At 34.7% G+C, this 14,813-nt stretch overlaps 5 protein-coding genes across 5 annotated transcripts; all 5 read left to right on the forward strand.

The window, feature by feature from the left end:
* The first annotated feature begins 568 nt into the window (after positions 1-568).
* On the forward strand, positions 569-1,614 carry LOC103490223 (uncharacterized). The gene has a single exon (XM_008449648.3). The coding sequence runs from the start codon at positions 621-623 to the stop codon at positions 1,503-1,505; it is 885 nt and encodes a 294-aa protein (XP_008447870.1). The 5' UTR covers positions 569-620; the 3' UTR covers positions 1,506-1,614.
* A 2,565-nt stretch (positions 1,615-4,179) lies between these two features.
* LOC103490228 (uncharacterized) lies at positions 4,180-5,069 on the forward strand. Its single transcript, XM_008449652.3, has one exon. The coding sequence runs from the start codon at positions 4,206-4,208 to the stop codon at positions 5,067-5,069; it is 864 nt and encodes a 287-aa protein (XP_008447874.1). The 5' UTR covers positions 4,180-4,205.
* Positions 5,070-6,664: 1,595 nt separating this feature from the next.
* On the forward strand, positions 6,665-7,519 carry LOC103490226 (uncharacterized). The gene has a single exon (XM_008449651.2). It carries the CDS (start codon positions 6,665-6,667, stop codon positions 7,517-7,519), a length of 855 nt encoding a protein of 284 aa, XP_008447873.1.
* Positions 7,520-10,500: 2,981 nt separating this feature from the next.
* On the forward strand, positions 10,501-11,349 carry LOC103490393 (uncharacterized). Its single transcript, XM_008449884.3, has one exon. It carries the CDS (start codon positions 10,501-10,503, stop codon positions 11,347-11,349), a length of 849 nt encoding a protein of 282 aa, XP_008448106.1.
* A 981-nt stretch (positions 11,350-12,330) lies between these two features.
* On the forward strand, positions 12,331-13,880 carry LOC103490225 (uncharacterized). The gene has a single exon (XM_008449650.3). It carries the CDS (start codon positions 13,032-13,034, stop codon positions 13,878-13,880), a length of 849 nt encoding a protein of 282 aa, XP_008447872.1. The 5' UTR covers positions 12,331-13,031.
* Positions 13,881-14,813: the final 933 nt, after the last annotated feature.

A 14,813-nucleotide genomic window follows, 5' to 3' on the forward strand; every position in this document is an offset into this window, starting at 1 on the left:
ATAGTAGCTGAGGTAGTAGTTTTGTTGAAAAGAAAATTATTTGGAAAGACTTTATAAGTCGAGGGAAAGCTTTGCCGCTTCCGCTAGTTTATGAAGAACAATGAAAAATCTGTCAGTAAGTTCATTTTAAAGCATTTGTATAATGTGAAACAATGAGGAAACCACAAGATATTATATATATTTCATTTACAACGTAACATTGATGTCTGAAAGTTGTAGAAGACAAGCGTGGTGTGCAGAAGAGATGCTTTGCCAGTAAACTAATGGACCTTCTAAATCAATATATATATAATAAATTTCATTATAGAGTCAGATACACGCATGAGTTTACAAAGAATATGATAAGAGATAGCCAGCCTTGAACTTGGTGAAAGGGAGACATAGCAGGAACATTGCTGAGATGGTGTTTCAGATCCAAATTACAATCATATGGCTTCTGGATCTATATAATTTCTAGAGCATTTTAAAAATAAGGTACAGGTTTCAACTGTCCCCTTGGCCTCAGTTATATAAGGATCCCTGAATGCCAGAAAATGATCATAAACTTAACGTGTTCAACTGCTTTGCAATTCAAAAGCTAGGCCTTTTGTCTTCTTAAAAATTATAATCAAGAAAAAAAGATGGATACCTTTGCTTTGAACCCAAGAAACTCTCATCATATCCGCTCGAACAGCCTGCCCTCAAAGCCACACCCGATCATTGAGCAAGTTGGTGAGCATTTGTGTAGATTGAAGGAGGCCTCAGAAGCTACATCATCTTCTTCATTTGAATTATGCCATAAACTGAATGGCCTTCAAGATTTACATGATTGTGTTGATAGGTTGCTTCTACTGCCTCTCACCCAACTTGTTCTTGCTGATGAGTGTGATAAGAAATGGTTCAATGATTTACTCGAAGGATCTGTAAGACTCTTGGATTTGTGTGACATAGCTAAAGATGCATTGTTGCAGACAAAAGAATGTGTCCATGAATTAGAGTCTGTTTTGCGCAGAGGAAGGGGAGGAAAAATGTTCATAGAAAGTGAACTTCAGAAATGCTCAAGTTCTAGGAAGTTGATAAAGAAAACAATCTATAAAGCCTTGAAGATAGTTGAAATCAAAAGCTGTGAGAAAAATCTATCCACTCCAGCTACTATTAGCTTGTTGAAACAAGTAGAAGCCATCAGCTACAACATTATCAAGTCCTTGTTGTCTTTCCTAGCAGGAACCAAGTTTTCATCAAATTCAAGCCGTTGGTCTTTGGTTGCCAAGCTTGTGCAACCTAAAAGAGTAGCCTGTGAAGTTGAAGAAACAAATAGAAACGAAGTGTCACTGGTTGACGCTGCATTACATTCGATTGCCAGTCAGAAAACAAAGAAATCCAGTTTCCTTGTTCAAGATGACAATTTGCAGAACTCATTGAAGATATTTAGTTCAAACATTCAAGAAGTTGAGGGTGATCTTGAGGCTCTACATAGGCGCATTATTAAGTCTAGAGTCTCACTTCTCAACATCTTGAACTACTAAGCCTAAAATTTCAGATAGTAGTATCATGGCTAATCCCATGAGAAACAATTTTTGTAGACTGTAAAGAAAGCAGTAAATATACAAACTTTATTCAATGACTTCGGCATAATCTTCTTGGTTATTGGTTTTTTAATTTCACACAACAATACTATCAATTTGCAATAGCATCTTGCTGCTCATCGAACTGTGATAACTTTAATCGTTTCATTAATCAGATACAATGAACAGATGAAAGACAAATAACGATGAGATAAATCATAAAAATAGTGAACATCAAATAACTTTTATTTATGGTTTAAGTTCTAGTGTAATCATAGTTCGAACGGTCAACTAAGGATGGAAATTAAGTACCTTCAATTTGCAATATTGCCAGCTAATAAGATTCTAATTGTCTCAACCGTGGCATGAAAGATTCACACAGTAGTTGACTTCATATGCCTCAAGCAATAATGCAATGCAGACTGTCTCTAACCTTCATGACAATTTAATCTAATAATTGTATAAAACAGTTTTATAATTAATGGAAGTTCTGGAGAGCAATCAGTTTTGGATATTGCCACATCTTGAAGAATAAACAATCCAAGAAAAGTAGATTAGCAAGTCAAGTTTTATTTTTTAGGAGTACCCAACAAAAAACAATGCAGTATATGTAGTTTTAAATAAACATATGATCAAGCAAGTGATTTGATTTCATAGAGCTTTTGTATGTAAAGGGTGGTAGATAATATAATATTAAATTTACCTTTACTCATGAGTTCAAAATTTTTGGGTCAATTGGCAATTTAACATGGTATCAAAGCAGGTGGTTCAAAAAATCTTGTGTTTAAACTCCATCAATGTTATTTCCTTCCCAGCTAATATTGATTTTCACTTATTGAATCTTTTACCTATTTCAAACTCACAAGAAAAGAAGAGTGTTAGATATTATAAGCTATTGGGTCAATCGGTGATTTAATAGGGAGTTTTGTCATTATGTTGATTAGATTAACTAGAAAGAAGTTAGGTCCATCTGATATCAAACGCGTCTCCTGTATTCATCTTAAAATATAGAAGAAAAATGATGTACGGGCATGTGGGTATGACCTTAATGTTAATAATGTAGAGGTGGTAATCTTTTAATCATAAAGCTACTTTTATTTATCAAGACAACTCGTGGGCTTCATATTTTAATGAAGAGGATTGACAAAATGTAGCAAGAAGATCCATGAGAAAAATAAGGATATGCTTATTGACCTTACAAGTAAATAATTTATAAGGTAAAGGCCTGATGTGGGAGGCAGGGCATAAAAATAGCTAAAATATGATGTGATAATAAAGAAAGAAGATTCCTCAAGCTTCTCATGTGTGCAGGTTCTGAGGAACCTTCTTATCTTAACCATAAGATTTTAAACTACTTTATATATGAGTTGGGATGTTGGGTGGAGACTGAGGATTATGAAACATTGCTTGGACAAAACAAACTGTGTTTTTATCAATATTGCCTCTTGAAAAGCATATAATCTCTTAAGTGTAGAAAAACTAAAAATGCATCCTTTGTTTGGTACTAAATGGTCTAAATAGCATAAGTGAAATTGAGAATGTGAATTGAATAGATTATATTCCACATAGTAACCATTTAGTTTAAACGTTTCCTCTAAATTTCTTGATTTGTTATCTACTTTTACCCATGTTTTAAAAAATCAAGTCAAATTTTAAAACTAGGTGAAGTAGTTTTTATTTTTGGAATTTGGCTAAGAATTCAACTCTTTTACTTTATTAAGATGCATCCTGTGGTAGAAATTAAGAGAAAAATACTAAATTGAGCTAAATTTTCGAAAAACAAAAACGAAAAACCAAACAAGACCTTAGTTTTTCCCTGACAATTGATGATTCTAAATATGAATCCAGATTTTGCACAATCTACTTCCATGCATGTTAAACCTCCTATTGACCACTCTAATAGTCTCTCTCACTTGTGGGCTTGAAATATGTAGAAGAGTCAACAAGTGGAAGTAAATATTAATTGAGGAGGAAATAACATTGTAGAATTTGAACACATAGCTTCTCTTTTGTTAAATTTTCGATTGACTCAAAAGCTTAAGCTAATGGATGAATGTAAATTTAATATTGTATGAACACTCTAACAATCCATCTTAATAGGAAGAAATGAAAACTAAAAAGCTTACAAGATAAGTAAGATCTGTCTAGAGATACTCATTCCCAAAAAAAAAAAAAAAAAAAAAACAAAAATACATCAAAGAAAACTATTCTTGTTCATATATGTGTGTGTATGGTTTACGTGTGCATAGTTGTCTGTGCGTTTGTTTCTTTCATGCATAAGACAGACTGTCTTGATTGCATTGCTTTTTTGCAATTTTCAACAAACTGATGGAGCTATCAAACAGTACCAATCAAATTAAGAAAGTTAAATAATTAAATAAGATGCATTCGTGTGGTTATAGAGGAAAAAACAAAGGATGCCAGAGAGTACGGACCTGTTGGAGGGAGACATTGTTTGGACAATAGCTGAGACGGTGATGAAGATCCATATCTCCATTATGCTGCATTGTACTCTTTATAACGAGGTCAAGATTCCCCTTGTTTCTTCAACACTGTTATATATATTACCATCACTGCCAAAACATGAAACAAACTCAAATTGCCTAGATTGATTGGTAATTCAATTTTTAGGCATTTGTCTTCTCTAATCAAAGAAGGAAGATGGATGCCTCTACTTTGAACCCAAGAAACTCTCAGCATGTTCGTTCGAAGAGTGAGCCCTCAAATCCACACCCAATCATCAGCCAAGTTAATGAGCAATTGAGAAGATTAAGGCCGGACTCTGAAACCACATCTTCTTCTTCTCTTTGCCATAGACTTGGCGCCCTTCAAGATTTGTATGATGGTGTTGATAAGTTGCTTGTTTTGCTGAACTCCCAACAAGCTTTGGCTCAACAAAGTAATAAGGAAGTGCTAGATGACTTAATAGAAGGATCACTCATGCTGCTGGATTTGTGTGATACAGCTAAGAATGGATTGTTGCAAACTAGAGAATGCATACATGAACTAGAGTCTATTTTGCGTAGAAAGAGAGGTGAAATTTGTACTTCTAGTTCACTTCAGAAATCAAGGAAGATGATAAAGAAAACAATCCAAAAATCCTTGAAAGGAATGGAAGGCGAACATTTCCACAAAGTTCATGGTAGCTTGACTATTGTCAACTTGATAAAAGAGGTTGAAGCAATCACATACCACTGTATGGAATCCTTGTTGTCCTTTATAGCAGGACCGAAGTTAGCATCAAAATGGAGCTGCTGGTCGTCGGTTTCCAAGTTTGTGCAACCGAAAAGAGTAGCCTGCATAAGCGAAGAAACAGATATAAGTGAAATAGAAAGATTGGACTTGGCATTAAGTTCATTTACCAATCATCAAAGTAACAAAGAACTCCAAATTCAAGATGAAGACATGCAGAACTTGCTGAGAGAGTGTGGGGCAAGCATTAAGGAAGTTGAAGAAGAACTTGATAGTCTTTATAGGTTTATAATCAAAACAAGAGTATCTCTTCTTAACATCCTCAACAACTAAACAAATCCATGTAGAACATCTAGTATTTTAGTTCTTCAATGAATAAATTATTCATATATTTACACACATATGATTGATGGTTTATTTGTTGTTCATTGAAGAGCCTTTTACAAGAATCCAACTTTTGTCTATTCTTTTTCCATAATATAAAGAACCAACAATTGTCTATAAGAGTTTTCTAGCTCTTGATACTCCAGTTATTTTCATATACAACGTTCCATTTGAGGGGAGAGGTTTAATAATCTAGGGGCAACAGAAAAAAATGATTATCTCTTGATACCATGGCGTGGTTAAGGAAAATTTTGTTCACGGGTCTGGTTATTTCAAGCGTCATTTGGAAAAACTTATTGGCAAAATTCTTATTTAGGCTATAAGGACATTCATTGGGTAGTCCTTACATGTCAAAGTTCGGTGAGAATATATTTATTGACACATACTTGTAAAAGGAAGCCAAAAAATCACTTGTATTGTGTTATAAAGTGCTTCTACATAATGGCATAAATACCACATACACATGCAAATGAATACTCAAGTCAATGTGCAAGATCCCCATGCATGCTTTCAAGCATAAGAAGAAACCATATCGGTTAGATTTGTTTGAATAAACTAGTAAACCCTCCAATTCTTAGTTAACAGGCAACGTGGTTTGCAAATTTATCTAGAGCATGTTTGGATTTAAGTGCTTAAACACTTCTTAAGCAATTACTTTTGTTACATAATCAGCTTTACCACCTGCCACTGGTCTAAGGAGGATGGAGGCAATCAAAACATAAGATCAGAATAACCCATAAGGTATAAAATTAAACCCCCTCTAACCATAAAGTTTATATAAGTAAGTAGTTCTAAGAAAAATCAATCATTAAGTTGTGATTAAAAATATCAAGGAGTCATCCTTATTATATATGACACAAGATTATGTCAACAGCCCTCGTGGGCTTCAAATTTAAGAATTCCCAGAGAAAAAAATTGCAGATTATATGTATATAATAAGGAAATAAGTAAATAAATAATGAGCTAAGAGCCTGGTTATTGGGTGACATTGCACAAACATTGGCTGAGATGTCAATGAAGACAGATAACTTAATGTATATGGGAAGAAATTAATCAAAGCTTCCCCCAAGATTGCTTGTGTGGAGCAACAATCTTGGATTGTATATAGAAAGAAACTCCAGTAAAGAATTAAAGCTCAAGTTTTATTAGTTTCTTAGTTGGAATGATGGTGGAGAAGAGACATCATTAAAACATTACAGCTAAGAAGTTTAGATCCAGACAAGAAGCAGCTTACAATATAATTGATCCTAATTTATAGATTTTTCATGTGTGAGATTCATGCATGTGAGTATGAAGAATTTGGCATAAATAATGGTGAAGATCCGGAAACAAGTGGGAGGGAGACAAGGCATGAAAATTGCTGAATTGGTTTTGTAAATTAATAACTTGAATTATTTTGCAGATGAGCAGAAGATTCCTCATGTATCCCTAACCCAAGTTATATATATATATGCTTCCTTGAATGCCAAAAGATGAAGGCAGATTGAAATTGCTCGACCTTTTTTAGATCACTAGCTAAAATTCTTCTTTAAGTGAGAAAGAAAATGGATTCCTTAGATATTAACTCAAAGAAATCACTCCACATTCGCTCGAATAGCTTACCCTCAAGGCAACATCCAATTGTTGCCCAAGTTGAAGAAAATTTGTGCAGATTGAAGTCCTCTGAGGCCACTTCTTCAACTTTTTCTTTATGCTACAGACTCAACAACCTTCAAGATTTGCACGATTCGATCAATAAGTTACTTCTTCTTCCAAGCACCCAGCAAACTCTTGTTCATGAGAGTGGTAACAAATGGGCTGATGACTTGCTAGAAGGATCTCTAAGGCTATTAGATTTGTGTGATATTGCTAAGGATGCATTGTTGCAGACACGGGAATGTATACACGAACTTGAATCAGATTTGCGCAGAAGAAGAAGTGAAAAAATTATCACAAGTGATGTTCAGAAATGCTTGAAATCTAGGAAAATGATAAAGAAGACAGTCCAGAAGGCCTTGAAGGGAATCAAAATCAGTTCTCAAAAGAGTGAAGAAAGCTCAGCAACCGTTAGCTTGTTAAAGGAAGTAGAAGCAATCACATATAGCACTGTTGAATCGGTAATGTCCAATGTAGTAGGACCAAAGTTGCCATCGAAGTTCAGTCCATGGTCTTTGGTTTCAAAGCTGGTACAATCCAAAAGAGTTGCCAGCCATGATGAAGATGCAAATGCAAATGAGGTAGAAATGGTGGGTGCCACACTAAATTCAATCGCCAGCCACACAACAGATAAATCCTTCAACTTGCAGGACTTGCTGAGGAAATCTGAGTCAAGTATTCAAGATTTCGAAGAAGATCTCGAGAGTCTATATAGACACCTTATAAAAAATAGAGTCTCCCTTCTCAACATCCTAAATAACTAAGGATGAAATTTTTGTAACAACACCATGGTCTATGTCAATGCCATGAAGGTTCATTTTTGCTAAATGTAAACAACGAAGTGTATATACCTTTTTGTCCATAAGAATTAACACTTTTGAAATCAAAATCCAGATTGTGAGTTTCACATAATCTTCTTTGCAAGCCAATTATTTTGCTATGTTTGCATTGACAACTCGTGTGATATATTTGAAGGTGAAAAGACACACTACACTGCCCAATACCCATTGTCCATATAACCATTTTCGTAATTCCACTGTGGCTAGTTCTTCAACTTCTTTGTGACATAAATTCAGTGGCCTTTGGCCCTTCAAGATTTGCAAGATTGCATTGATTAACTACTACTCACCTAACAAACTCCTGTCAATGATAGTGATAACAAATGGGTTGATGAATTGCTAGAAGTATCTCTGAGACTCTTAGATTTGTGTGGTATTTATAAGGATGCATTGTTGAAAACAAAAGAGCGTGGATGTGAACTTGAATCAGCACAAAGAGCATGGTCGTGAACTTGAATCAGTTTTAAACAGAAGAATAGGTGAAGCAACTATTGCAAGTGATCTTCAGAGTTCTTGGGACATAAGCACTATTGCAAGTGTTCTGAAAAACGTGAGAAAGTTCAGCAATTACTTATAGCACGTTTGAATCAGTTTTGTGACTTCTATCCTTCATAACTAGATCAAAGTTGCCATCAAAATTGAGTCGACAGTTAGTCTTAATTCTTTTTTTCAATGAAGAGGCTTGTTTCCATTTTATAAAAGAAAAACTTGAGTCCACGGTCTTTGTTTCCCAAGATAGTATAACCCCAAAATAGTAGCTTGCAAAGGTGATGGCACATTCACAAACAAAATAAAAATGGTCAATGACACTCAATTCAATTGTCAATCACACAACAGATAAATCCAATTTCCTTCTGCAAGTTGTAAACGTGCTAGTTTAAGGATCTTGAAGAAAGGGATCCTATCATTAACAGTCTCACTTCTGACCAAAGATCCTCATCGGCTCAATCAATAAGGCTAGAACTTAGGTAGCAGTATCATGGTCAATGCCATGAGAATTCATTTTTTTTTTATAAATTTAAACACCAAGTTGTGACATTTTCTGTGTCTATTAGGCACAAATCTTTTGTGATCAAAATTCAGATGGTGAGTTTACTTAGTCTTCTTTCGACAAAACCTGTTTTGTAATGTTTATATTATTCATACAATCCTTTATCATCTAGGGGTGGAAGTCCAAACCACCAACACTGAAATAATCAAGAAACCGAAACGAACCAAAAGTTTGGGTTTTATAATTAATGTGGTTTGGTTCGTTTGGCTTAGGATTCAAAATCAAACCTCAAACAGAAACAAACTACATTTATAAAATATATAATTAAAAAAGAAAAAGAGAAAAAAGCAGGCAGGAAACAGAGGGACTTCTTTTCTTTTTTTATGGGAAACAAAGTGTCTGTATTTTATCAAGGAACAAAAGAGAACACCCTAATGACCGGAGTAGAGACGAGATAACCCCCAAAACAATATTGAATAAGAACCTTCCGATTGTTAAAAGTCATGGAAAGACTATAATTACAAAAGATTTGGTATAATTTGTACCCCACCAAAAGGATGTATGTTGCACAAATACTTATCTTCAAAAGCTTCTTTTTTTTTTTTTTTAATAAATGGTCATGAATCTGGGGAGACTATGAAACCTAAAACTGAACCGCATAAAACCAAAAAATGTGGTTTGGTTCTGTTTTGACCAAACATGTGGCATGGTCCAGTTTTAAACTTTTTAAATTTGGGCGATTTGGGCAATTTGGCTCCCACACCAATCTAAACCGGATCATGAAATGAACAACCTTACCATTATCATATCGCCAGTTTTGTATTCTAATCTCAACCTGAGCATAATTTACCAATTAATACATATACCCTTGATCGAGAGGTGTTCAAATCCTCAGCCCCATTTGGTGTGAACTCAAAAAATAATAAATCCTATTTCAACAAATGAGGTACCGTCACTAGAATGATTTTAAACTGCTAAGCAAAAAGTAATCAGATAACAAACATTTTTACCCTACCAAGCACTAGTACTATTTTACCTACCAATTAATCTATGTTTTATAAACCAGAGATCAATTTTTTAATAATCAAAGAAAGCAAGTATTTAAATTGTACTGTCAAGAAATCATCCTTGGTGTATGGTACTAGCTATGTCAACAGCACTCGTGCACTTCCTAATTTATGAATTTCCCAACAAAAAGATTGCAAATTAGGTTAAATGTGTAGACTAAAACAATAAAGAAATAAATAATGAGCTAAGAATCTGGTGATGGGGTGACATACCACAAACATGGCCTTACATATAGTTGAAACAGATATATAATTTGATACACGTGTGAAGAAACAATCTTGTATTTATCAAGAGAGGGCCTAGTAACCTTTTTCTCGATAAGAAAATAATCTTGATGCCAATGGCTTGTATAAGGAGAGATTCCCATGCAATTAGAACAAATTAATTTAATTAGTTGACGAGCTGTAAACTTGATGGAGAAGAGACATTGCCAAAACATTACTGCAAAGTTGTTTAGATCTAGATCACGAGAGGATCATAATAGAATAGAAAATAATTAGGAGGCATGCAGCATAATCCCGTATCATTTCTCCATTAAAATAAAACTATATCTTTTGAAAATGAGTTATATTCAAGATACATGCATGTGATTATAAAGATAATTAAGATTAATAATGGAGATATGAAACAGGTGGGAAGGAGACATGGCAGGAACATAGCTGAGTTGGTTTTGTAGATCTATAACTTAAAACTATATTTTGAATGAGTATGAGATTCCTCATGTCTCCCTAACCTTTGTTGTATATATACTCCCCCGATTACCAAAGGATGAAAGGCAGATTGAAATTGCTCAAATTTCTTGCGAGTCATTAGCTAGACTTTTGGCTTCTCCAATTGAGAAAGAAAAATGGATTCCTTTGCTGTAAACTCAAAGAAAACACTCCATGTCCGCTCAAATAGCTTGCCCTCGAAGCCACATCCAATCGTTAACCAAGTTGATGAACATTTGTGCAGATTGAAGTCCTCTGAAGCCACTTCTTCAACTTCCTCTTTATGTCACAGACTTAACAACCTCCAAGATTTGCATGATTGCATTGATAAGTTACTTCTTCTACCATTCACCCAACAAACTCTTGTTAATGAGAGTGATAACAAATGGACTGATGACTTTCTAGAAGGATCTTTGAAGGTCTTAGAGTTGTGTGATATTGCTAAGGATGCATTGTTGCAAACAAAAGAATGTGTGCGTGAACTTGAATCGGTTTTGCGTAGAAGAAGAGATGAAGCTGTTATTTCACGCGATCTTCAGAAATGCTTGAGTTCTAGGAAGATGATAAAGAAGGTAGTCCAAAAGGCTTTGAAAGGAATCAAAAGTAACTGTTCTCAGCAAAGTGAAGAAACTTCTGCAACCGTTAGCTTGTTAAAAGAAGTAGAGGCAGTCACATTCAGTACCGTTGAATCAGTATTGTCTTTCATAGCAGGTCGAAAATTGCCATCAAGATGGTCTTTTGTCTCCAAGCTGATACAATCCAAAAGAGTTGCCAACAAAGATGAAGATTCATACGAAAATGAAGTAGACATGATGGATGCCACTCTGTCTACAATTGCCAGCCACACGACTGATAAATCCGTCAACTTGCAGGACCAGCTGAGGAAATTTGAGTCAAGTATTCAAGATCTTGAAGAAGATCTTGAGAGTCTACAAAGGCATCTAATAAAAAACAGAGTCTCCCTTCTCAATATCCTAAATCACTAAGGATGGAGTTTTGAAAAATAGTATCGTGGTCAATGCCATGAGAATTCATTTTTGCTAAATGTAAACACCAAAGTGTATATATATACATTTTTGTTGTTACGAGAATCAACTCTTTGAAGTAAAATCAGATTTTGAGTTTAGTATAATCATCGTCACCAAGCAATTATTTTCCAATATTTATATTGATCAGTGTGCTATGTGCTACGTTTCAAAGGGGAAAAAATAATACACAAACACAACCTATATCCATATCACAATTTTTCTAATCAAACATTTGGAGACCTGAATTTCTCATTTGAAGTTGAAGGAGATTAAACTGCTAAGGAAGAAAAAGAAAAGAGTTTATTGTTTCAAGTGTTGTTTTTCATGTCACTTATTTATTTTAATGTTAACTAGGGTCAATTACCCAACCATGATTACATGATGAAGCTAAATATCAAGATTAGCATTGCTGTCCAAGATTCCAATTGCCCCAATAATGGCGATAAGCACTAGAATCACATGGTAAATTGTCTTTCATCTAAGGAACAATTTGCTAAATTATCTAAAAGTAGGCTGACCAGTTTCCTGCTAAAGAAGGCTATCTTGAACGATCCCGGCAGATATTGCCACCTCCACCAAAATAATCACCATTTTAACTGATTGATCAAAGAATTGCATGAATAAAGTATAACGAGGACAATTATTTGTTCAACTTCATTGATAAAATCATGGAAGTGAGCAGATGGAAGCACATAGGGGGCTTGGAAGTTTAAGAACTCAAAGAATTAAATAAATATGACATATAAATAGAAGCAACATGAAACAGCAAAGGAAGAAGAATCAGGATGATAACTAAACGAACATAAAGTTCACCTCTCTAAAGAAATTGGGTAAGTCAGCATTTCTGATCTTACACAATGCGAAGAAGAAGAAGAAGAATCCATCAAAGTCGATGTCAAAAAGCTTGTACTTTCCTCATGGTGCCATAAAAAGTTCAAGAAGGATCCAACAAATATGGAGGGCTGTCTTGAAGTAATTTTATCAAATACAATAAGCTAGCACCATTACTTGCTAAATGGTGCCAACAATGTCAACAGCATTCGTGTGCGTTCATAGTTTACAAATTGCTTTACAATCTATTGGAAAACATAAAGCATATAATAAAGACACTGAGCACACGGGGAAATACCAGGATATGGGAAAACACATCAAAGACATTGCCATGATATCTCTCAAAATAGATAATTAATTCGACGCATTGGGAAGAAGAAGATTCCCACACGGTTGCATGTGTAAAGCGACAATCTTGTTCTTTGCAGAAGGAAACCCAGTTCAGCATTTTCAAGATCAGCCAACAAAACTGAAATCTAATGCCACTGGCCTCATTGGTTTGATTAAAATACAGCTATGACTTTTGAAGAAATCTGGTTATCTGTCAGATACATCCATTTGATTATTGAGAAATCAGCATTAATAATGGAGTAGATAAGAAAAAGGTGGGAGGGAAGCATGCCATGAACATTGCTGAATTATTGGTTTCTGCAGATCAATTTCTTAATTATAATAAGATGAGCTTGAGATTCCCAATGTCTCCCTCAGCCAAGTTATATAAATAGGACCCTGAAGGCCAAAAGATGAAGTCAAATTGAAACTGCTCTGCCTATTTTCAATTCATTAGCTAAAGCTTTTTGCAAAATAAAATGGATTCCTTCGCTACAAACTCAAAGAAGTCATTCCATATCCGCTCAAACAGCTTGCCTTCAAAGCCACATCCAGTTGTTGCTGAAGTCAATGAACATCTTTGCAGATTGCAGGGCTCCGAAGCCACATCTTCATCTTCTACTTTGTGCCAAAAACTTGATGGTCTTCAAGATTTACACGATTGCATTGATAAATTGCTTCTTTTGCCACTCACCCATCAAGCTCTCATTGACAACAAGTCTGTTGATGACTTGCTAGAAGGATCTCTCAAGATCTTGGATGTGTGTGCTTTGGCTAAGGATGTTTTGTCACAAATGAAAGAATCTGCACACGAACTTGAGTGCGCTTTGCGCAGAAGAAAAGATTGCATGGTTGATATTCAAAAGTATTTGAACTCAAGGAAGATGATGAAAAAAACAATCAACAAGGCCTTGAAGGGAATGGAAAAAACAAGTTCCCAAAAAGGTGATGAAAGTTCAGAAATTGTTAGGTTGCTAAAGGAAGCAGAAACTGTTACATATAACAGCATTGAATCCTTGTTGTCGTTTGTAGCCGGACCAAAGTTGCCATCAAAGATGAGCAAATGGTCTTTGGTTTCCATGTTGATGCAACCTAAGAGAGTAGCCTGCAAAGATGATTCCACAGATGGAAATGAAATAGAGATAGTGGATGCTGCATTAAATTCAATCACCAATCACAAATTTGATTTCCTTGCTCAAGGTGAAGATGTTCAAAACTCATTGAGGAAATTGGAGTTGTGTATTCATGACATCGAAGAAGATCTCGATAGTCTATATCGTCATCTTATCAAAAACAGAGTTTCATTTCTTAACATCCTAAATCACTAAGGATGAAAGTTCAAATTTTTGTCAAATGTAAACACCACAGTACATATATACAAATATATATCATAACAATTTTACAAAGCAAACCTTCTTCTTCTCTAGCCAACTTTTGTGCTATATTATTGTTGATATTGTTTCAAAATTCAAACATAGTCTTATATAAAAATAAAAGTGAGGAAGATCTTTATTATATAAGTTTAGATATAATCTACAATATTTTCAAGTTGAATCTAAAAAGTAAAACCATGCCTACAGAGTCCAAATTGAAGAATATAATCAGTGTGATATGACGAAAAAATCTATCCATGGAGGATATAGATTTTGTCTGCTAACTATGTATATTTTCTTTGTTTTAACCATTAGGGGCTGCAAATTGTTGTATAGAAAAGAAAGATCGTGTTTTTGTCTTGCAAAGTGATTTTCCCACTAAATCTTAAACTATGGTATGTTAACTAGAGGTTAATTAGTTAACCAAGGTCACCCAATGAAGCTAAGTATTCAAATTGGCCATGCTGTCAAGATCCCAATTGCCTCTGGTGATGTGCACATGAATCACATGGAAGCTTGAGTTTTAACTTTTCATGCAATGTTATGCATGTGCAAGTTGTCTTGCATCTGAGAGACAATTTGATTCAATTATATGCATAACAATAAATCTAATCAAGCTTATATCTCATCATATAAGAGTTAAATAATAAAAAAATGACTGGAGTCGATGGTAGGAGATTCATCAACTTCTGCACCCGTGTGCATGTGTTAAACAAGTTTAATGTCTTAACAATGGCAAGCAGACTTCATACTTTATAAAGTAAACAGATCTGAATCGCGTACTTTAATATAGATGAGTTGGAGACTTGGTAGAGAGGAAACATTGCCACCGCAATGTCTAGAACCAAATGGAAGAAGACGCCTAAAAACGTGCTGTTTCTTGAAAGG

This window comes from Cucumis melo, chromosome 1 (genome assembly GCF_025177605.1).
Source record: "Cucumis melo cultivar AY chromosome 1, USDA_Cmelo_AY_1.0, whole genome shotgun sequence".
Classification (NCBI taxonomy): domain Eukaryota; kingdom Viridiplantae; phylum Streptophyta; class Magnoliopsida; order Cucurbitales; family Cucurbitaceae; genus Cucumis; species Cucumis melo.